This window comes from Macaca mulatta, chromosome 15 (assembly GCF_049350105.2).
Source record: "Macaca mulatta isolate MMU2019108-1 chromosome 15, T2T-MMU8v2.0, whole genome shotgun sequence".
Taxonomy (NCBI): Eukaryota; Metazoa; Chordata; class Mammalia; order Primates; family Cercopithecidae; genus Macaca; species Macaca mulatta.
In genome coordinates, this window is record NC_133420.1 from 65,220,361 (window position 1) to 65,244,889 (window position 24,529).

Consider the following 24,529-nt stretch of genomic DNA (forward strand, 5'->3'; position numbering starts at 1 on the left):
TAAGACGTTGAGCAAGGCGTTTAGTCCCTAAACTTCATTTCCTCATCTGTAAGGGGGAGAAAAATATTAGTGTCCTCCTTATAGAATTGCTGTGAGGATAAAATAAAATAATGTATGAAGAGCACTAACACAGAGCCCAGCATAAAGTAAGCCCTCAAGTACCAGTGGCAATGTAGACATTTTGGTTGTCATTATTTTTATTATTTCGTGTAGTCTGCCATGCAAGGTGATTGAGTTCCATTCTGAGGGCTTAGAATGAATAATTGAATACTATGTTTTCCAGGTCCCAAGAAATCTTATTAGAAAGGAGCCTGTGCATCTCAGGGTGTCACAGCAGAAGGATGACAATAAAAATACTTTCCATTTTTATAGCATCTTTCAGTTTACTAAACATTTTGGAGTATATGATCTTACTTGATCATTATAACAATCTTTTGTGGATGGATGTTTAATCTTGTCAATGCTTTTGTTTCTGAATCTATTGAGATGTCATCATCATAGGATTTTTCTTCTTTATCTTGTTAATATGAAGAAATATTCTGATTTTTTTTTTTTTTAACAGAGTCTCACACTGTTGCCCAGGCTGGAGTGCAATGGCATGATCTCAGCTTACTGCAATCTCCTCCTCCCGGATTCAAGCAATTCTCATTCCTCAACCTCCTGACTAGCTGGGGTTACAGGTGCCCACCACCACGCCCAGCTAACTTTTTGTATTTTTTAGTAGAGACAGGGTTTCACTATGTTGGCCAGGCTGGTCTCGAACTCCTGACCTCATGATCTGCCCGCCTCAGCCTCCCAAAGTGCTGGGATTACAGGCGTGAGCCACCAGGCCTGGCCAATACTTTGATTTTTTAATGAGCTAACTTTGTATTCTTGGGATAAACCCCACTTGGTTTGATCTATTATTCTTTTTATATATTGCTGGAACAGATTTGATATTATCTTGTTAAGGCTTTTTCTTTGCATTTATGTTCATGAGGAATATCAGCCTATAATTTTCTACTTGTGCAATGCTTTGATTTTGATATCAGGGTTATAACAGGGTTATTCATAAAATGAATTGGGACTTATTCCCTTATCCTTCATTTTCTGAAAGACTTTGTATAAGATTGGTGTTATTCATTCCTTACATACTTGATAGCATTCATCAGTGAAATGATTTGCATCTGGAGTTTCTTTGGGGGATGGTTCTTAATTATGAATTCAATCTCTTAATAGGTATGGAGTATATTCCATTTCTTCTTGTGTCAGTTAAGGTAAACTGCATTTTTCAAAAATTTCATCCATTCCATTTAAGTTGATGAATTTATTGGCATAAGGTTCTCCCTACTATTCCCCTTTCATTCTTTTTAACATCTGTAAGGTCTGTCCTGAAATCTCATTTTTCATTCCTGATACTGGATATTGTGCTTTCTTTGTATCTTGATAAGGCTTCCTAGATTTTATCAACTTTATTATTAATCTTTTCAAATAATCAACTTCTGGCTTTGCTATTATTTTTCTTATTTTTCTCTGAAACTATAAAGTAAGTGGAATTGATGAAATAAATCTTGTTTCTACTTCTTTGGATTTAATTTGCTTATTTTTTTCTATATTCTTAAGATGGAAACTTAGAACACTGATCGCAGGCTGGGCACTGTGGCTTATGCCTGTAATCCCAGCACTTTGGGAGGATGAGGCAGGCAGATCGCTTGATTTTAGGAGTTTGAGACCAGCCTGGCCAACATGGTGAAACCTCGCCTCTACTAAAAAATACTAGAATTAGCCAGGTGTGGTGGCATGCACCTGTAGTCCCATCTACTAAGGAGGCTGAGGCAGAAGGATCACCTGAGCCCAGGGGTGGAAGGTTTCAGTGAGCTGAGATCAGGGCACTACACTCCAGCCTGGGTGACAGAGAAAGACCCTGTCTCAAAAAAACAAAACCAAACAAAACACTGATCTTAAACTTTTTAAAATTTTATTATTTATTTATTTATGACGGAGTCTCGCTCTGTCGCCAGGCTGGAGTGCAGTGGCGCAATCTCGGCTCACTGCAACCTCCGCCTCCCGGGTTCAAGCAATTCTCCTGCCTCAGCCTTCCGAGTAGCTGAGAATACAGGCGCGCGCCACTACGCCCAGCTAATTTTTGTATTTTTAGTAGAGACAGGATTTCACCTTGTTGGCCCGGATGGTCTCGATCTCTTGACCTCGTGATTTGCCGGCCTCGGCCTCCCAAAGTGCTGGGATTACAGGTGTGAGCCACTGCGCCCAGACGATCTTAAACTTTTTTTCTTTTCTTTTCTTTCTCTTTCTTTCTTGTGTGGGTGTGTATTTGTGTGTGTGTGTGTGTGTGTATGTGTGTGTGTGTGTGTGTGTGGTGGTTGGAGACCAGGAGAGACAGGGTCTCACTCTGTTGCCGAGGTTGGAGTGCAGTGACACAATCATAGCTCACTGCAGCGTTTACTTCATGGGCTTAAGCGATCTTCCCACCTCAGCCTCCCAAGTAGCTGGGAGTACAGGTAAACGCCACTACACCCAGCTAATTTTTTCTTTTTCTTTCTTTTTTTTTTTTTTTTTGTAGAGAAGGGGTCTCACTATGTTGCCTAGTCTGGTCTCACACGCTTGGGCTCAAGTGATCCACCCACCTCAGCCTTCCAAAGTGCTGGGATTACAGGCATGAGCCACCACACTTAGCCTTTTTTTTTTTTTCTAATACAGCATTTAAAACTATACCTTTCTATGAAGCACAATTCTAGCAACACCTCACAATTTTTATATGTTTTATTTTCATTACAATTAAAAATATTTTCTAATTTCCTTTATGATTTTCTTGACCTATAGGTTATTTAGAAGTATTCTTTAATTTCTAAATACCCAGAGATTTTAAAGATATTATTTACTTCTATTTTGTTCAAACTACTCTTAATATGCTGAGATTCTTTTTTGGCAAGGATGAATGTTGAATTTGAATTAAGTTAAACTGTAAGATTTTAATCTTTTAAAATGCATTTGAATTTACTTTATGTCCCAGTATATGGCTCATCCTTGTGAAAATTCTGCAGTTCTTGGGCGTAGTTTTCATTCTACTGTTCTTGAGTGTAGTGTTCTATAAATGTTAATTAGGTCAAGTTGGTTAACAGCACTGTTCAGATCTACCAAGAGAATAATGTTAAAATATCGAATTATCATTATGAATATTTCTACTTCTCCCTTTAGTTCTGTCATTTTTTTGGTGCTTACATCTTGAAGTTCTTTTGATTCTTATATCTTGAGGCATATACTTTGTGATTTTATGTATCCCTCTTGAATTGACCCTTTGTCATTTTAAAATGGCCCCATTTATCTCTGGGAATACTTCTTGTCTTGAAGACTACTTTGTCTGATAATGACACTCATACAGATTTCGTATGCTTTCCATTTGCATAGTTTATTTTTCCATTCTTTTATTTTCAAACATTCTATGTTTTTACATTTAAAATATATTTCTTGTAACAGGCAACATATAGTTGTTTTTTTCTTTTTCCTAGCCTGATCAACTCTGCCTCTTAATTGGAGGTCTTTACCATGTTGCTCTTTGTTTTCTACTTTTTCTCATCTTCTTTTGTTTCTCTGTTCATCTTCTGCCTTCTTTTGTGTTAACTGAAATTTTTTAGTTCTCCATTTTGCTTTCTCTATTGGCTTTTCATATGTGCCTTTTTGTATTTTGTGCATGTGTGGTTGCTCTAAGGATTACAATATGGGCCGGGCACAGTGGCTCAAGCCTGTAATCCCAGCACTTTGGGAGGCCGAGATGGGCGGATCACGAGGTCAGGAGATCGAGACCATGCTGGCTAACACGGTGAAACCCCGTCTCTACTAAAAAATACAAAAAATTAGCCGGGCGAGGTGGCGGGCACCTGTAGTCCCAGCTACTTGGGAGGCTGAGGCAGGAGAATGGCGTGAACCCAGGAGGCGGAGCTTGCAGTGAGCTGAGATCCGGCCACTGCACTCCAGCCTGGGCGACAGAGCGAGACTCCATCTCAAAAAAAAAAAAAAAAAGGATTACAATATGCATCCTGAACTTATCATATTCTATTAAACATAAATATTCACACTTCACAATGTAATAATCTCATAACATGCTAATTCTATTTACCACCACTACTTCATCATTTGCCCTATTGTTGTCACATATTTTATTTCTGTATACAGTATAAGCCCCACTTGACGATATGGTTTTGTTTTGTTTTTTGCTTTAAACAGTCATCTGTCTTTTAAGAAAATTAATAGAAGGGCTGGGCGCAGTGGCTCACGCCTGTAGTCTCAGCACTTTGGGAGGCCGAGACAGTAGGATCACTCGAGGCCAGGAGTTTGAGATAAACCTGGCCAACATGGTGAAACACTGTCTCTACTGAAAATACAAAAAATATTAGCCACTATGGTGGTGAGCATCTGTAATCCCAGCTATTCAGGAGGCTGAGACAGGAGAATTGCTTGAACCAGGGAGACACAGGTTGCAGTGAGCTGAGATCACATCATTGCACTCCAGCCTGGTTGACAGAGTAAGACTCTATCTCAGACAACCAAAAACAACAACAAAAATAAAATTAATAGAAAGAAAAAAAGCTAGTCTTTTACCTTTACCCACATATTTACCATTAATGGTACTCTCAGCTTTAGTATATCTGAAAATGTATTTATTTCACCCTCCTTTTTGAGGGGTATTTTTTCTGGATATAGAATTCTGAGTTGACGGTAATTTTCTTTCAGTGCCTTAAATATGTCTTTCCAGGTCAGGCACAGTGGCTTACACCTGTAGTCCCAGCACTTTTGGAGGCTGAGGTAGGATGATCAGTTGATTCCAAGAATTTAAGACCAGCCTTAGTGAGACCCTGTCTCTATATATATTAAAAAAAAATTAGCTGGGCTTGATGGTGCATGCCTGTGGTCCCAGCTACTTTGGAGGCTGAGGCAGGAGGATCACTTGAGCTCAGGAGGTCAAGGCTCCAGTGAGCTGTGAGTACGCCATTGCACTCCAGCCTGGGTGACACTCCAGCCTGGGTGACAGAGTGGGATCCTGTCTCAAAAAAAAAAAAAAAAAAAAAAAGCCATTCCATTGTCTTTTGGCCTACATTGTTTATGATGAGAAGTTAACCACAATTCATATAATTGTTCCCCTGTATGCAATGTGTCATTTTTCTTTGGCTACTTCCAAGGTTTTAGTTTTATCTTTGGTTTTCAGTAGTTTGACTATGAAAGACCTAGATGTAATTTTATTTGTATTTATCCTGCTTGGGGCTCACTGAGTTTCTGATAGTCCTGTATGTTTTCCACCAAGTTTAGAAAACTTTTGACCATTATTTCTTCAAATATTTTTTCCTCCTCTTTTTCCCTCTGGTATTCCAACTATACACATGTTCCAAATACATATATAACATATTTCATAGCTCACTAAGGCCCTCTCTTTTATTATTATTATTTTTTTAATGGAGCCTCAGTAACAGTGGGCCTGTTTTTTCTTTTTCTTTTCTCTCTTTTTTTGAGACAGGGTCTCACTCTGTCACCCAGACTGCAGTGCAGTGGCGCAGTCACAGCTCACTGCAGCCTTGATCTCCTGGGTTCAAGCTATCCTTCCACTTCAGCCTCCTGTGTAGTGGGACCACAGGGGCATACCACCACGCCTGGCTAATTTTTAATTTTTTTGTAGAGATGAGGTTTTTTTTTTATGTTGCCCAGGTTGGTGTCAAACTTCTGGGCTCAAGTGATCCTTCCATCTCGGCCTCCCAAAGTGCTGGGATTATAGGCATGAGGTACCACACCCAGCCAGGCTCTCTTTTTTACAAGAAAAACCAAACAAAACAAAACAAAACCTTCTTTCTCTTTCTTCTTCAGATTGAATAATTTCCATAGATCCATCTTCACATTCAGCTGTTAGGCCTATCTAAAGAATTTTTTATTTCTGATATTGTATTTTTCTACTGTTTCCATTTTTCTGCTTAGATTCTCCATCTGTGCATCCATTAAAACAGTATTTCCTTTATGTCCATAAATACATTTATAACAGCTGCCTTAAAGACATTGCTTGCTAATTCCAACATCTGGGTTACTCCCTGGTACAATCATGCTCTCCTTTGGATCTACCTCTCTGAGCCATGATCAAGAAATTGTCCTTAGGCAGAGAGCAAGGGTAAATGTGTGACTCACGTTGAGTGTTTTCCTTCCCTCAGGAGTCACTGTCCTATGTTATTTATTGTCCAATACCTAAAAATATTAGTGTCATATATTGTGTACAGGCTTACAGCTGTTTACAGTGGGAGGGAAAGTCCAGTGTAGATTTCTGCACCATGGCCAGAATATAAATCCCCTAAATCAAGGTCTTTAAGGTTATATATAAAGTATACTGCATTTTATTTATTTATTTTAGAGACACGTTCTCACTCTGTTGCCCAGGCTGGAGTGCAGTGGTAACAATCATAGCTCACTGGAGTCTTGAACTCCTGGGCTCAAGGGATCCTCCCGCCTCAGCCTTCTGAGTAGCTGGAACTACAGGTGCATGCCACCTGGCTAATTTTTGTATGTGTGTATAGATATGGGGTCTTGCTATATTGTCCAGGCTGGTCTCAAACTCCTAGGCTCAAGTGATCCTCCTGCCTCAGCCTCCCAAAGTGCGAGGATTACAGCCATGAGCCATCATGCCCGACCTGTGTGCTGTATTTTAAAATTCATTGCAGAAATGTGCTATTTTTAAAACCCTACAGTAAAGCATTTTGTAAAGGACAGGACCTTTTGTAATGTAAATATCAGCCCTGAATGAAAGCATTGGACTAGAAGAAATCTGAGGCCCCTTCCTGCACAATTCATGAGAAAGAGATTTACCAGAAACAACACAGAAGTTACTTTAGAGTAAAGCAAGTTATATCTTCCGCTGGAGGAGCTGAGCAAAGAGAATATCTCCTTCTAGCTTTGGTTGCTTAAAGAGCCATAGGATCTTGTCCCTTGCTGACATTGCCTAGCATGAACAGATGAGCTAGGGTCAATCAGATTCCCTCCTTAAGAATTTGAACTAGGACTACCGGGTGAACCAGTAGTTGGATGGAGATATTGATGGAAATGTTTGTGAGGTAGAGAGGTCAGAACAGCCATGATAAGCTGGAAACAGACTAAAATTATGAGGGAGCAGAGACCATGGAAATCTGGCCAGTTGGGAAACAAGAATAAGAATGAAACATAATTGTTAAGAGAAATAGACAGGCCGTGAGAGACATAGAGAAAGCAGTTGGTTCCTATACCTGTTTCAGAATCAATTGTTTTCAAATTTCAATTCTAGGTTATCTATGTATTTATAATAACCATCTGTAACTCCCCACATATATACCTTCCCCCTTCTCTCATCCTGTTTTATCTGAGGTAACTTGAGTGAGCCTCTGTTCTTTGTAAGCTAAAGAGCTTAACTCAAGTAATGTGCGTTAGAGTTTGCCAGGTCTGTAAAGGGTAGGAAGAGTAGAGAAGACTTGGGCATTCCATGCAGAAGGAACAAAATAATTAACAAAGACACAGAGGCACAGAAGCAGATGCCTCTCCAAGGAGCAGCAGATTATTTTGTCCATATACACTCCAGTTTGTTCCCAAATAAGATTTGAGGCTGAATACATGACACATTGAGAAAATAAGTAAATGAGCAAATGGATGTGATGTAAGAATAAAAGTAGAAAAATAAGCTTAACATTAGGGATAGGGTCCCTACATAATTAATAGGATTAGGCTACTTTGACTAGGATGAAAGAGGCATGAATTACTTCTTCTGCAGGCCAAGAAAGAAAAGTTAGTGTTCAGGGTAGCATAGTACAGACCTCTCATCACTCATTTATTCACTCATCAACTAACTCATTCAGTCATTATTCATTCATCCAGCATTTATTAAGCATCTACTATGTGCCAGGTCCTTGGATGACAGCTAAAGAGGAACCAAGATTGAGCTGGTTCTCACACCCAGGGTTCTCAATCTAGGAGGTGAGACAAATGGAGGACATAAATCCACCATGTAAACCAGAATCCAGTGACTCTATGAGTAGAACAAAGTGTTGCAAGACTCAAACCAGTGAAACTAAAGTTACAACAGCTTTGTCCTTTGCTTGCCTCTTGCATACAACTCTGTCAGTGCTCAGTGACTGCAAAGATTGAACACTTGATACAAATTCCTAACTGGCAGAAAACAATTTCATGTGGCTTGCTCACAGCTGGAGTCAGAGAGTCAACATTACTCCTTAGCATCAACTTGCAGTCTGCAAAGCCCAGCAACAAGCACAAGAGCCCTCTGCCATTATTATTTGAGTACCTGGCATGTATCGAGTGCTAACAATGTGCTAGGCCCCCTAGTACACAGGGGAGGAAAACAAGTTCTGGCCTCAAATGCTCACAGCTGTTTTGTAATCTGATAATTGTGCATGACAAACCTCAGACTCTAACTCTGAAAATAGCATGACTATAATCATAACAAAATGGAACTGCCATTGGCAAAAATTGTTTTCTAGTTATCACTTCCAGAAGGAATTCCATAACACTAGTAGGGGAAAAGAAGAAAAAACTCTCTCAGTTTTCTGCTGCTAAACCTCAAAATTATCATCAACTGCATCCATCCCTTCTCCTGTCCTGTTACAAAGTGTGCCTCCTCCTGTCCACAACATCATCTCCTCCGAGACTTGGCTCTAGTCATTATTTATCTTCCTTCTTTATCTTCAACTTCTCTCTCCATTTAGGATCCTTCCCCTCAGCATTTAATATATTCAAGTCTTTCATCTTAAAAAACAATCTGCCTACATACTCCTTACTGCCTTCTTAGCTTTCAGTTTAGCTTTTCCCTCTGAAATTGTCCTTTCCAAGGTCCCCAATAACTTCCAAGTTATTAAATCTAATAGTTGTATCTTAGTGTTTATCTTCATTGACACTTTAGCAACATGCAACTTGGCTGACAATACAGTTTCACTGAAACACATTCTTCCTTTGACTTCTGGGATATTAGTTTTCCTTGTTGTCTTCTTACTTCTCTGATTATGCCTTCTTATTCTCCATTTTGAACTCTTCTTCTTCTATCCAAACCTTAAAATACTGGTGGTCCCCCCAGAAGTCTTCCCTAATTTCCCGAGAATCAGAACGAAGACCGCCTACCACATGCTTCCATAGAACACTGTGCTACTTCCCCAACCACAGTTGATCATTCATTCAACATTCATCAAGAGCTTCTGAGGTCATCACGGCCACTGTTTTAGGAGCTGAGAATACAGATATAAGCAAAAACATCCACAGGCCCTGCTCTCAAGGAGCTCACAATCTAATGGGAGAGATATACAATAATCAAATAATTACACAAATAAGTGAATAATTACAAACCGTGATGCATGCTATGGAAGAAAGGAACACAGAGCAATGAGACTATATAACAGAGGAAACTTACTCTATCTTCCATAACAGGGCAGGGGGAATTGGGGCAGGTTGTGGGGATTGATTTGGGGGTTGAAATCTTAGGAGTGAGTATATGTGTGAGGGAGGGTATGAAGAGCATTCCAGAAAGAGGGGGCAGCACATAGAACTAAGGTACAGCGATAATGGGAGAAGAGTGGTACAAATTAAGGTATAGAGACCCAAGTAGGTCTTAGGCCCATTCAGGCCTCTGGAGGGATTATCTAAAATTCTGGTCCCTATCCTAAGAGCAATGGGAAGTCACTGAAGTGTTCTGGGTGGGGGATGGCATAATCAGATTGACAGTTTGAAAAGATCACTTTTGATGCAGTGTAGAGAATGGATTGGAAAGGGCACAAGTGAATGAGGGAAGACTAGTTACATGGCTTTTATAGCACTCTTTGGTAAGAGATGATTGTAGGCTGGGCTAGGGAGGTGGCAGTGTATATGAAAAAAGTAGTTTAACTTGAGACATATTTAAGAGGTAAGGGAGTAAAAGATCATATCTAGGGCTTGAGGAATATATGTGTAAGAATGACACTGAGGTCACAGGAGTGAAGCTATCTTACTTTGGACATACAGAAGCACATCAACTTCCCCTAGATTCTGTTCACCTCCTGTCTTTTCATCTACAGATACCAGGCCCCATCACCAGGCTCAAAATCTCTGAATCATCCAAGACTCTCTTTTGGCCTCATGCCCAATCCTGCCCACTCACTCCTACCCTGGTCACCCCTAATCTATATCAATATTTCTAAAAGTATTGTACCATAGGAGCTTCTTGAGAGACCACAAAATGATCCAAAATAAAAGTATTTTCTTTGGCTTTTACAGGAGAATGATGTAAAATTCCAGACTTTGATTTTTTTTTTATGGTAACCAACTGAGTTATAAAGGGGTACTAAAATTTGTTAGTCATAAACTAAAATTAGCTTTTAACTGGAGTTCACAGAAGATTCTAATTTGGTTTTCTACTAAGAAGTTTGGCTGCCAGGCAATGTTTGGCAATGCTGCAAAGCTCCTCCTGTACATGCATACATGCAGCCAGTTGGCATTCTCACAATTTTCAGGAAGGACGCTTTGCTATTGGGGCATTACAAGTGATGTTTTGCGCTGGTCATGTATGGTTTATGGTGCCTGACATTCATGCATTTTAATTACAAATTATGATTCATGGAGCTCCATAATGACCAATTTAATATGCCATGGGTTATTTGATTAACTCTATGGAATAGGGGAATGTACCTCTTTGACCTTATCTCCTGCCACATTCCCCACTCCCTTCCTTGCTGATCCAGAAGATGTGTAGCAGGCTCCCATCTCGAGGGACTTTATACTTGCTATGCCATCTGTCTGGAATGCTTCCCCTGTCCCCACCCCTTCACCCCACACCCCACCCCCAGATATTGCATAGTTCTTTCATTTCCTTCAGGTCTTTGCTCATATGCCACCTCTGTGATACCTTCCCTGTTCATCCTATTTAAATGATAATCTTCTGATTCCCTGAACTTCTTAGTCTACTTCTCTGATTTAGTTTTCTTCTTGGCATCTATCACCATCTAATATACTATATATTTTACATATTTATTTATTGCCACTTTACCTCCAACTAAAAAATAAGCTCCATGAGAGCAGGGATTTTTGTTTGTTTTGTTTCTTGCTATATCACCGATACCTAGAACAGTACCTAACACAGAGTGTGTATGATAAATAATTACTGCATGAATATTTATACATCAATATTTTTATCTCTTAGTCTCCAAAACCCATCTCTCAAGGCATGGATATGTATGGTTCAAATTTGAATCATTCACAGCCCTACTGCCAAAGCAGATATAAACATGCACCTGGAAAACCATGCTTACACAGTTACATTTCCTTGTTATAATCCCCCACTAGTCTCCCCATACCAGTTTCACCCCTTCCTATCCTTCAGACACATTCAGATGATAATTTCCAAGAACAATTTAGGGCATTCAGAATTCATATTGAACTCATTTTCTTAGAATTCAATGTATTCCAGGTATTGTGCTAGGCAGAGGGGAATCAACAATGAACAAGACAGACATGATCCTTACCATAACAGAGTTTATAGTCTAGTGGGGATATCACCCTATCCTGCCTCCAGAAAGGGGACTTAATCCTTTGTAGAAGAATATGAATGCCAAGCTTAGACCTGCAGTATGAATAGGATATGAATGAAAGATTTGGGGCAGGGTGGAGTAGAGTAGGTAGAAGCAGACAGAAAAGATTTCAAAAGCTTAGAGGAGATAAACAGTGTGAATATTACTTTCTAGGAAGTGAGGGCAGTTCAGTTTGCTGGGATTGTGGAATTTTCATATAGGTGGTGATTTGAAGTAGGATGGGTAGCAAAGGCAAGATCATGCAGGGTGGCAAAGGCCATACCAAGCAAATTGGACTTTTGGGACTTTATCCTGAGAGCAACAGGGAATCACTAAAAGGTGACCAGTGGAGTGACATGAACAAATGGAATTTAAACTCCTCTCTATCCTCTATCCCTCTATCCCTCACCCCTGGCATCCCAGTCCTACCTACCTCCTCTCTGAAGCCTTTCTGCTGCTCTAACCTGCTGGCCTCTCTCTCCTTCATCCTCAGGGATTCCATCCTCCTTTATTTTTGTATGCCTGTGTTCTGTCTCCCCCATTGAACTGAATTCCCAGAGGACAGGGACAACTTCTCAAACATCTCTAGGACATCCCACACCTGATTAGCACTGACTCAAATTGGTCTTCACTGAGGCAAGAAAATGATGAATACAACCTAGCACAACCCAACCTTTTCTCACACCCCGCACACCCATATTTACTCTGAATTAAAACAACCCTTCCCTCCATAGAGCAGTGCTGATGTGTACGGGGCCAGTTGACCCAGTTTTTTCTGCTTTCTGTCTACTATCACCTCTCTCTGCTCTCATTGTAACTAGTCTCTAATGTCTCCCTAATGGGCTACAGCAACCCATCCCCAAGTTTGTTCAAATTGTAAGTTGCTAGAAAAGACAAATCGAATCTGTAATGACAGAAAGCAGATCTGTGGTTACCTAGGCAGGCCAGGGGTGGGGGATAGGAGGTGGGATGAGGCACAGGGAACTTCTTGGGATAGAGAAAGTATCCTATATCTTGAGTGTGGTGGTGGTTCATACGTGTGTAAATTTGTTAAAATTTGTCAACATGTACAACTAAAATGGTACATTCTATTATATGTAAACCAAACCTCAATAATTTTAAAAGCAAACTGCTGGGGCACGGGGGCTCACACCTGTAATCCTAGCATTTTGGGAGTCCTAGGCCTGTGGATCACCTGAGGTCAGGAGTCCAAGACCAGCCTGACCAATATGGTGAAACCCCGTCTCTACTAAAAATACAAAAACTGGCTTGGTGCGGTGGCTCACACCTGTAATCCCAGCACTTTGGGAGGCCGAAGCGGACGGATCACGAGGTCAGGAGATCAAGACCATCGTGGCTAACACAGTGAAACCCTGTCTCTACTAAAAATACAAAAAAATTAATCGGGCGTGGTACAAAAAAATTAGCCGGGCGTGGTGGCAGGCGCCTATAGTCCCAGCTACTTAGGAGGCTGAGGCAGGAGAATGACGTGAACCCAGGAGGCGGAGCTTGCAGTGGGCCAAGATCGCGCCACTGCACTCCAGCCTGGGCGACAGAACAAGACCTGTCTCCAAAAAAAAAAAAAAAAAAAAAAAAAAAAAAAAAAAAAAAAAAAAAAACCTAGCCAGGCGTGGTGGCACATGCCTGTAATCCCAGCTCCTTGGGAGGCTGAGGCAGGAGAATCCCTTGAACCGGGAGGTGGAGGTTGCAGTGAGCCAAGATCGTGCCACTGCACTCCATCCTGGGTGACAAGAGCGAAACTCCGTTTCAAAAATAAAAAATAGGCCGGGCGCGGTGGCTCACGCCTGTAATCCCAGCACTTTGGGAGGCTGAGGCGGGCGGATCACGAGGTCAGGAGATCGAGACCATCCTGACTAACACTGTGAAACCCCGTCTCTACTAAAAAATACAAAAAATTAGCCAGGCGTGGTGGCGGGCGCCTGTAGTCCCAGCTACTCCGGAGGCTGAGGCAGGAGAATGGTGTAAACCCGGGAGGTGGAGCTTGCAGTGAGCCGAGATCGCGCCACTGCACTCCAGCCTGGGAGGCAGAGCGAGACTCAGTCTCAAAAAAATAATAATAATAATAAATTAAAATAAATAAAAAATAAAAAACAGGCCGGGCGCAGTGGCTCAAGCCTGTAATCCCAGCACTTTGGGAGGCCGAGACCGGCTGATCACGAGGTCAGGAGATCGAGACCATCCTGGCTAACACAGTGAAACCCTGTCTCTACTAAAAAATACAAAAAACTAGCTGGGCGAGGTGGCGGACGCCTGTAGTCCCAGCTACTCAGGAGGCTGAGGCAAGAGAATGGCGTAAACCCGGGAGGCGGAGCTTGCAGTGAGCTGAGATCCGGCCATTGCACTCCAGCCTGGGCGACAGAGCGAGACTTCGTCTCAAAAAATAAATAAATAAATAAATAAATAAATAAATAAATAAAAAATAAATAAAAGCAAACTGCCTGTAAATATAGGGTCAGGAGGCTAAAACACAGTACATGAACTTCAACGTAAAGCCCAACCCCGATATAAAATTAGGGCATGTTCTTACAGGACTAGCAGCTTCCCCAAGGCTGCAGAGACCTAAGAAAGTCACGGCCATCTGCTACAGAAGGCCAGGTAAAAGAGGCAGAGGAGCAAAGGCCAACATGGAGGTGGCCAGACCAAAATATGCAAAGTCGTAAGTAGCATGGACACAGATTGGCTCTCTAAACCTCAATATACCTAGACTTGAGTGAGGTAAATCTGGAATAAATAAATAGAAGTCCTGCTTTCCAGAGCTAGAAACTACACATTAGCCAGAGTGGTAATTCATAAAGGGTTTGGAAAAAGTTCCTGAAGGACTAAGTTGCTTCACCACAGAAGACTCCTTGGGAAACTGGGACTGCCTTGCCTTCCGTGGTGATGCTGAGGAAGAAGGCAGAACTCGGTGCTCAGTGGGTTAAGGGGGGTATGACTCGGGTTTCCTGTGAGAAGGGATGACATCTGTCCAGGTGGTAATCAGAGCATAATGTTCACATAGCTGAATGAATCACAGGAGTGGACCAGGGGCTCGCAGGGAAGAGAGACACATGAGGCTCTAGAAATAGTTGGGGGCGAGTGTCCGGGTTGTGCAGTGTGGGGGTGGGGACAGGGATGAGAAAAGGGCCTCTCTCCTCTTCCTCTTTGCCTGCCCTCTTTCTCCTCATAAATCTCCCAGCACAGAAAATAAATCAAACTCCTGCACATAGCCTATCCTGTATTCTGTTTAGTTCTCTTGCGCACCCTCTGTGGGCTCCCAAACAGCAAGGCCTGTGTTCCCACCTAGCCTGGAGCTAAGCACACAGTAAAGGGTTGGATAAAGAATGCCTTTGAGGCTGGGCGCAGTGGCTCACGTGTAATCCCAGAACTTCCGGAGGTCAAGGTAGCGGGATCGCTTGAGCTCAGGAGTTCCAGACGAGCTGGACAACATAGGGAAACCCCGTCTCTACCAAAAATACAAAATTTAGCCGGAAGTGGTGGCCTATGCCTTTGGTCCCAGCTACTCGGGAGGCTGAAGCGGGAGAATCGCTTGCTCCCAGGAGGCAGAGGTTACAGAGAGCTGAGATGGCGCCACTGCACTCCAGCCTGGGCTACAGGGCGAGCCTCTGTCTCAAAAAAAAAAAAAAAAAGAAAAAGAAAAATTCCTTTGGGACAAGAATGTGAGGACAAGGAGGAAGGGACTCGTGGGAATGGGGATGGGGGAGTTAAGGAGGATAGACTGGTCAGAATGAGTCCGTGGGGTAAAGTGAAGAGATGGGAATGGTGGATAAAAGGAGAGAGGTAAGAAACAGTGGGTTGGGGTAGTATGGGAGAGGAGGCCAGGATTAGTGGGAAAGAGTAGGACAGAGTCAGAGGTCAGTGGGAGCACTTGCTAGAGGTCACGGGGGTGAGAAGGTTAGGGGTCAACAGATAAAAGATCAAGGATCAGTAGGAGAGGTATGATTAGTGGTCACTGGCGACGACGAAGGTAAGAGGTCATCAGAAGGAAGGTGTGCGTGCGTTACCTGCTTACGAGACTGTTTATGGGGAGCCTTCGCAGAAGCAGGAAGCATCTCAACCCCCGGAGAGTCTACAAAACGCTCCCTCGTCTGAAGACAAAAAGTTCGTCCGTCTCCTTGACCACACACAAGAAATCTGGACTCTCCACTTCAACTACCAGTCGCAAGTGTTCTTTAGGGACAGCCGTCGTTGTGGGTCCCAGTGCCCTTGCAGGACAGAATCCAACTCCCTGACGCGGTTACCCAGCAACCGCCCGGCAGCCAAGGCGCAGGCGCCTCTGGCGCGCCCAGCCGGCCCGGGAAGGAGGCGGGGTTGGGCGCGCGGTGAGCCAGTCTCCACTAAGCCCCGCCCTCTCAGGAATCGCAGCCGGGCGGTCGCGCGCCTTCGGAACTCCCGCATGTGGGTGGGGCTGGGGTCCCCAGACACCGCCTCCTCATGAATAATGCAAGTCCCGGGCGGTGTCCCGGACCCGGAAGTGGAGTTGCCGAGTCACCGCAGTGGCTGAGCTGCTGACAGGAGGCGGCGGCGGAGTAGGAGGCGAGGCAAGACCTGCGGCTCGGCCCGGCCACAGCCGCGGTAGTGCTAGGCAAGCCCACGGAGTCACGCCGGCTTCAGCCAGTCTGCGAACCTCTCGCCCCCGCCCACCCCTGCATCCGCCCGGCCCCTGCCAGCCCGACTGGTCCGGGAAGGCCTAGTCTGCACCACCCGCCGGGCTCCTGGGGCCGCCGCCCCGCGCGGTCCCGTCGGCGTCCCTGGCCGCGCCCGGCCCCTGGCCCGCTCGCCCGCCGGCACCATGATGGAGGAGATCGACCGGTTCCAGGTGCCCACCGCGCACTCGGAGATGCAGCCGCTGGTGAGGGGGCGGGCGGCTGGCAGGCCAAGGCCGGGAGGGGGCGTCGCTTGAGGGGGAGGGAGGGAATCAGGCCGGGGGGATTGTGCGGAGGGGCGCCATCGGATGGGGCAAAGAGATCCCTGAAAACGTATTGCCGGGGGACGGGGACTTGCAGGACAAGAAAACCGTGGGAGAATATGCTGGATGAGAGCAAAGGGACCTGTAAGGGCGGAGGGCACCGTCGGTGGAGGCAGAGCACCGTCGGATGGAACGGAGGGGGCACAAAGGTGCACACAGCTAGTGGAGGCCCATAGCGGGGGCTGGCGAAGGAACTGTCATGGGGCATCGCCGGCGGCAGGCCCAGGGGGCTGGGATGGAAGGTGGGGAGGCGTTTAATCCTAGAGGCCTGTGATGCTTAGGGCGGGGGAGCCGTCAGGCTAAGAGAGATTGGGAATCAGCTTTTAAAAGAGGAGGGGCCTGCCCGCCTGTCCACTGGATATACGGATAGGAAAGCTGGGCCGGGGCGAGGGACCCAGTGGGGGAAGGTGGTTGGTGCAGAACCTGGGAATTCCATTCTCCGTTGGCGAGCGCGGGCAGTCCAGGCTGGGGGCATCTAAACCGGGAAGGAGAGTACACGGCGACCAGATGGGGAATCGGGGTGCAGATGAGAGTGCTCGGGAACCGACGGGAGAGGAAGTGGGGCCGCGCTGGAGTTGCCTGTGCCCACTGGTTGCGAAGAGCCCCCATCATCTTAGGCCTACGTGCCTGAAGTCCTTGCTGGGCGCGGATCCTGCCGCCTGTCCGCGGTCCCGGAGTCAGGGAGGAATGATGTCATCGCTGCTGGCGCGGAGGGAATAGAAGGGGGAGGGCAACTCGGGTGCACCGAGGGTAGGCCTAAGGGAGACCATGCTTGCTGGCCACCGCCCCGGGGGCTACCTGACCTCGCATGTCTGTCAGGCAACCGGGTGGGAGACGTGGAGGCCTAGCCAGCTCGTATAGTGAAGGGGGAAGAGAAGGAATGTCTAGGCTGTGTTCGCTTTATCCCCCTGGAGCCTGAGCTGGAATTGGAAGGAGGCAAGGTGAGCTACAAACCCGAAAGTGTGGATGCCCCATTTCTCTGAACTGTGCTGGCTGGAGCAGAGCTGAGCTCTCCAAGTTCTGAAGCTCTGCTTCTGTATTAGGCAGGGTGGCCAGAAACAGGTCTACCCTTGGGCCTATAACCCCCTGGCTGACAGATGTGCTTTATAGCTTCCTGGAGGAGTAACCTACCCATTACAGCAGCCAAGATGGGCCTTGGCAGGGACCCATCACCGCCTTTTTGTCACACCTTTTGGGGGATGGTAGAGAGAATTATTAGTGGCCACTTAGCAGGAGACAAAAGGCTTTTTCCCCCTTTCATGACTACTTAGACAGTTCTAAAAGCCAAAACAAAGAAGTTTTACAGAAGCATACAATATTAAACCAGAGAGAGATGTTGCAGGACTTTTTCCTAGACTCATGCCATCATTGGATTATTTGGGAGCTAGAAAATCCTGGAGAGAAGTCCATCCCATGAACTTAAAGAAGGACTTCGGGCTGGCTGAAGAGAATTTTCCTTTCTGAGTTCTCTTTCTAGCTAACCTGGCTTGTCAAACTAGATTGCCCTTCCAGTTCTAAGCATCTAATCAAGAATCAAAATAGAGGGTGGATGAAGGACGAGGAGGTTCAAATGTGTCAGGAAAAGGAAGCAATGAGTTGTTTCTTGTCTCCCAGCTGGGGTTTCCAAAAAGGGAGGAAATAGCTGTTCAAGCAAAGGGGAGAAGAAATAGAGCCAGCAGGCTCTCTCAATTGTCCTTGGTGCTTCTGTTATTGCCTGAAATTCTGAATAGTGGTTTGGCTGGGTAGAGGACTCTTGAGCTGCTTCCGGTCTGTGTGGACCTGGAGTTGGAGAAGTATCTGTGGCAAGGAGGCACTTAGAAAAGCTCTGACTGCCTTCAGACCCTTTTAACTGCTAAAGTCACCCTTGTCTGCAAGAGAATATATATATATATTTCCCCCCTCCCAAATAGCTGGGATTATAGGCCCCTGCCACCACACATGGCTAATTTTTGTATTTTTAGTAGAGATGGGGTTTCACCATGTTGGCCAGGCTGGTCTTGAATGCCTGACCTCAATTGGTCTGCCCGCCTCAGCCTCCCAAAATGCTTGGATTACAAGAGTGAGCCGCTATGCCCGGCCTGAGAATACTTTATTGAGGTTGAGTGAGAGCCTTATGGAAATAGCAATATAGTCATCCCTCATTTGAGGGTCATAGACATTGCCCGGCTTCCTGACCTGTGTCCCCAGGTTGTATTCCAGAGGCACCTCAAAAATCCTTAAATCCCCTGTGTATTGTTGACCAGCAGAATCTTGTGTGATGTTTCTTCAGGAGTCTTCATTTTGCGGCATAAAGAATTAAGATAGCCCAGCCTGGGAAACATAGTGAGACTCCATCTCTACAAAAATATTTAAAAATTAGCTCAGCATGGTACTGCATGCCTGTAGTACCAGCTACTCAGGAGGCCGAGGCAGGAGGATTGCTTGAGCCCAGGAGGTCGAGGCTGCAGTGAACCATGTTCATACCACTACATCCCAGCCTAGGCAACAGAGCAAGACTCTGTCTCAAAAAAAAAAAAAAAGAAAGAAAGAAAGAAAAAAAAAAATCAAGATAGCATGTCATAGAGGTAAAGGGCAAAAAAGAGGGCAAAATGGCTCTTTAAGGGTATTTGGATAGGCCATGAAAACCAGGGTCCCAGGCTCAGACTTAGCTATGACCTATTCCATTTTTTGCCATTTATTGAGACCTCTAGGAAGTCTCTCCTCCTTCCTAGATTGTTTTTTCATGTATGAGATGAAGACAAACTATCTCTTTAAAGTTTAAACAATAGCTCCTCACTCTCCCTTCTAAGAATATCACAGAGACCTGATATCATTGATTCAGCAATTAATTTACCAAATAACTATTGAGCATCTGCTCTGTCCCAAATATTAAACTGAGTATTAAGGATAGAGTGGTTAGCAACACAGACACAGATGTGACCCTGCTCTTGAGCTCACAGTTTATCAAAGTTTGTTTCTCTTGCTCACTCTCTTAGTGTGATCCTCCACTGAGGACAGAGTAGGGGCTGACTCCTTAAGCCCCAAGGGAGCCAGGCAATGCTGGTGTCATCATTGCCCCTTTCTGGACCAAGCTGTATGGATAAAACTTGTCACATGGGCACCATCATCAAATAACTCTCCCCATCCCATAGTGATGGGAAGAATCCAGAGGCCATTCCCTACTTGGAAAGATAAACTCTAGGGGGAGCGCATCTTTATTTTTTAAATTATTTAATTGAAAGAGAAACTCAGGCTTGAAAAGAAGGCCTGGGGGCGTGTCAGAACTGGGAGAGAAGGCAGCCAGCAGATCTGGGTGTTTCCAAGGTGCTAATTTAAGCATTAGATCTCAGCTAGTGGGAGGAAGAGGAGGAGATCCCTGCCCTGTTATTGCTGCTGCTGTTGTCACAGCTGCATGGAGCCTCCTGTCTCTGGTGGGAGTTTGCCTGAAAGGAGTGGCTTCCCTCCTTTCCCCATCACACCAATTATTTAATTGGCCTTGTTGCAACTCAGCAGCTGAACCAGGCCCAGGTCTATCCCTGAGAGGTCCCCGGGGTCTCTTCCTGTCTCCTTTTTTTTTTTTTTCTTTTGAGACAGAGTCTTGCTCTGTTGCCCAGGCTGGAGTTCAGTGGCGCGATCTCGGCTCACTGCAACCTCTGCCTCCAAGGTTCAAGTGATTCTCCTGTCTCAGCCTCCCGAATAGCTGGGACTACAGGCACATGCCACCACGCCCAGCTAATTTTTGTATTTTTAGTAGAGACGGGGTTTCACCATGTTGGCCAGGATGGTATCGATCTCTTGACCTCATGATCTGCCCGCCTGGCTTCCCAAAGTGCTGGGATTACAGGCGTGAGCCATTGCACTCAGCCTCCTATCTTCTTATGAAATGTGAGCTCCTCTTACAGACCTATCCACTGGACTCCATTCCTGCTGTATCTGTCTCTCAGACAATCCTGAGTGTTTCTGAGCGCAGATTCTCCCAAAGAAACTGCCAGGGATAGGCACATTTTGTGTGTCAGCTCTGTGTCTCAGTCATACACCTCACCGATTTAGAGAAGTTCCAGCAGCCCAAGGCTCTCTGTTGATCAGTTGGATTGAGTTTGGTATATTGTTTGTATGAGCAACACGGATATTGCTCTCTGGCCCTATTGTCTGTCTGCTCAGCTTGTTGGTGTAGCCACACAGTCTATGTCTTCTCTTCTGCTGCAATTGGAGAGGAAGAGAATTGTTGTCAGAAGAACAAATGGAGCTTTTAAGCACTTAATTGTGTCAGGCAACACCCTGTCTCCTGTGCTTTCAGGGACTAAAGAGACTTAAAGAATGGCAAATGGCACCAGACAGGGTCTCTGCACAGCTGAGAGAAATGTTACTCTAGCCTCACTGAAACTAGGTTATTGGTTAACTCATTCGTTTAGTTCACGAGCATCTACTCAGATCAGGTACTTTAAGGATACAGGGACAAGTAAGATCTCTCCAGTGGGTGGCCAAGAGAAGGATGGGCTCAGATGGCTATAGGAAGGTTTTTAGATATATGTCAAAAAGAGTAAAGATCAATGGAGTGTCATGAGAAAGAGTGACACTCTCCTTTGGGAGAGGGTGAGGAATGCTGAGATTTTGACTCTTTGACTACCTGAGCTTGGGAGGGAGTTTCAGACTCCTACTGCTTCCTGACACTCAGGGATGGATGGGGATGCTTAGGACAGGACATTTAATTCAGTGGGTAGGCCACAGCAGCTCCTGAAAGTGGCAGAGAGAACATTTTAAAGATAGCAAGTAGCCACTGTGGAAAATTGACCGATATATATTCTATGTTCTTAAGTTGCCTCCTTGCCAGATGACTTTTCAATTTAAGGGTGGATTCTCCTAGTGGGTCCATGTGGCTCATGACCCAGCAGTATTTCTCAGGCTCCTGGGCAGAGGCACCCTTCTTTCCTGCCCTATATTACAAACTAAGGATCAGGTTTGTTCAAGCCTGCAGCTCCTTACTACTCATCTCCTCATCAAACAAACACCAAATAAGAACCTACTCTCTGCTAGATGTTGTTCTGGGCTCAATAACACAGAATGTTGCTCCAGTGAGATGCACAGCACAGTCCAGAACTCAGATTGAGGCACTACAGAATAGTGAGCACTGCAAGAGAAGAACCAGGCCCAGGAGCACCAAATGAAAGCAGGAAGGGCTCTCATCGAGTGATCAGGGAAGGTTTCACAGAGGCCCTAGGAACTGGCCCTAGGAAGAGTACTAGAAGCTTGGCAGACTGACAAAATGAGGCTAAGCCAAGAAAGGGCATGGAAGAAGAAACAAAAGAGCGCATTTGGAATGAATGAAGAGTTATAATTAAGGGAATAACATGATCAAATCTGAGTTTAGGTTATCACTCCAGTGGTGGATGAGAGATTGGAGAAGATGAGATTGGAAGTTGGAAAACGAGTACAGACCTGGGTGTAATAATTCTGCTAGGAGATGATAAAGGCCTGCAGAAGCAGAGAAACATGGTGGGACAGATACACAAATACTAATAAGGTGGAATAGGCAGGATATGATATCTGTTGGGAGGTGGAATGGAGAGGTAGAGAGTTAAGGATGACTCTTAAGTTTGTGGCATGGACACGTGGATGGAGGAAGAGACCATCACCACCTCAGGAAACTCAGGAGCCCATGTACCTTTTGGTCTCAGGGACTTCTTATAACAGAAAAGGCTGCTGTTTTCCTTTGCTCTACTGCTGAAGCTACATTTTTGGAGTTATGAGGAACCCAGAAGTCCTAGAAAACCAAAGGTCAGAGCGGCACTGGTCCCCCATCCGCCTCAAAAGGGCTGCTGAGAAACACGCTCATCTGCCAGTGAATACTTCTCCCCTGCAACCTGCTTTGATGAATTCAAGAGAATTGGTGGTAGCAGCAAGGAGCCATAGTGGGTTTTGTTGTTGTTATTTTCTTTCCAGTAGCACTTTGATGAAGAAAAAATAAAATCCTTTGTTGCCTGAGTGCTTTATGTTGCAGTTTCTGGCTTTGCCTTTTACTATCATTCTAGTCAAATCTATGGTTTTTTTTCTGACTGAGCTGGGCTCTTTCACTGATTCCTTCTGGAATGGATATGTGTATTACTACATCACTGCAAGAGTCATAATGGAAAAGGATGTGTACTTCCCTTTTCTGAGACCAGCCTGAAAATCTGCAGTTGGGTAGAAGCAGAGCCCAAGTTGCTTCTTCCAGACAAGGTGTACCAAAGGAGCAGAATTCTGGGGTGAGATCACTCAGAGGTGACTTGGCTTCTCAGAGGGCCCAAATGTGGCCTCTGTGGGTAGGTGCTTCTGTGGTAGCTGGGGTTCAGGCTGAGTCATTCCCAACCCCAGCTGCCTGCTGCCCTTGAGTGCCTATATAGCCCAGCGTGAGCAGAAATGGAAAACAGGCTTCTTCACTCAAACCTGATTAGTCTCAGGGACCCTCTTACCTCCTTAAAAAGGCAGGTGGAGCCTTGTATCTGGAAAGGGAACATGGGAAATGTAGCTTCTTGGGCTTAGTTGCTTTGTGCCTTCCTAGAGACCTGGGAGAACTGGTTCAGGGAGCTACAGAGCATGTGGGAAGGGGAGAATTGGGCTGAGGCAGATAAACAGAGGTGCTGGTTGAAGGAAGCAAGAGGTGTGGCTCAGCAGGGTCCCAAGTCATTGTTTCACGGAGGCTCTGGTGGGAATCTGGCTTTCTGGGCAGGAGGAAGGAAGGAAAGAAGGAAGGAAGGAGGGAGGGAGGGAGGGAAGGAAGGAAGGAAGGAAGGAAGGAAGGAGGGAAGGAAGGAAGGGAAGGAAGGAAGGAAGGGGAACAAGCTCTGGATTTGAGTCTGCTCTGGAGTTTAGAAATTGGCACATGACCCACAGGCCTTACTATGGGACAGTCAAATCAACTTCTGGCTGCAGGGAGGGACTCTGGAGTAGGGAAGTTGTCTAGGAAAGAGGGCTGTAGCATCTGGTCTGGGAGAGAGGGTAGACACATGCCCTTAGGATTTTCCTCCTAGGCTATACATTCTCAGGAGAGAGTTCAAGCAAATCTATACTTGTATTTGTTGTTATTATTGTTATTCAGAGATAGCAAATTGAGGATCGGATGGTTGTGATTATTGAAGGTCAATTTAAAGTTTCTGTGATGGTGGTGAGGTATGTGAGTGTGCGTGCAAGAAAGAGGGGACATACAGCTATGAATGGTGTTTTCTGAATGACCATTTCAGCCCTAAGTCTAAACATATAACAAGAGGCCACCTCAAGGCAGAAACAAGACCAGTGATTGTGGCTCCTTGCCTGGTTTTGCTTGATTTGGCCACCAGATTCTTGGCTGTTATAAGTAGAGTATATCCCATCTATTGAGAACAATACCTGAAGGAGCATTTTAAGATTTATTGAATTGGCCGGGCGCGGTGGCTCACGCCTGCAATTCCAGCACTTTGGGAAGCTGAGGCAGGTGGATCACGAGGTCAGGAATTCAAGAACAGCCTGGCCAAGATGGTAAAATCCTGTCCCTACTAAAAATACAAAAATTAGCCAGGCATGGTGGCGGGCACCTGTAATCCCAGCTACTCGGAAGGCTGAGGCAGAAAATTGCTTGAACCCAGGAGGCGGAGGTTGCAGTGAGCCGAGATTGCGCCACTGCACTCTAGCCTGGGCGACAGAGCAAGACTCTGTCTCCAGGAAAAAAAAAAAAAAAAAAAAAAAAAAAAAAGATTTATTGAATTAACTACATGCAAACTGTGGAGTGAGAACCACATATATTTCACTATGTAGTTAAACATAATCATGTACGAGCTATAAATTATAGTTCCCCCTACTTTTTTTTTTTTGATACAGGGTCTCTGTCACCAAGGCTGGAGTGCAGTGACTTAATCTTGGCTCACTGCAACCTCTGCCTTTCAGGCTCAAGCGATCCTCCCGCCTCAGCCTCCTGAGTAGCTGGGACTACATTCACGCGCCACCACACCCAGCTAATTTTTTGTAGTTTTTGTAAAGAAGGGGTTTCGCCATGTTGCCCAGACTGGTCGCAAAG

At 45.0% G+C, this 24,529-nt stretch overlaps 2 protein-coding genes across 13 annotated transcripts in view; one reads left to right on the forward strand and one right to left on the reverse strand.

Annotated features, from left to right (window-relative positions):
- Nucleotides 1-15,843, reverse strand: part of DNAI1 (dynein axonemal intermediate chain 1) — a 66,126-nt gene extending 50,283 nt beyond the window's left edge. For 3 of the 5 annotated variants that reach the window (XM_077965878.1, XM_015117532.3, XM_077965876.1), the window contains exon 1: nucleotides 15,560-15,843. In XM_077965878.1, coding sequence (XP_077822004.1) covers nucleotides 15,560-15,607 — 48 coding nt within the window. In that variant the 5' untranslated portion in view covers nucleotides 15,608-15,843. The remainder of the gene's footprint in view (nucleotides 1-15,559) is intronic. The other 2 variants (XM_077965879.1, XM_015117530.3) reach the window with 1 other exon arrangement.
- Nucleotides 15,844-16,040: 197 nt separating this feature from the next.
- Nucleotides 16,041-24,529, forward strand: part of FAM219A (family with sequence similarity 219 member A) — a 59,381-nt gene continuing 50,892 nt past the window's right edge. For 4 of the 8 annotated variants that reach the window (NM_001193839.2, XM_015117356.3, XM_002800103.4 and 1 more), the window contains 1 exon segment: nucleotides 16,041-16,407. In NM_001193839.2, the coding sequence (NP_001180768.1) occupies nucleotides 16,348-16,407 (60 nt within the window). In that variant the 5' untranslated portion in view covers nucleotides 16,041-16,347. 8 annotated transcript variants of the gene reach the window in all.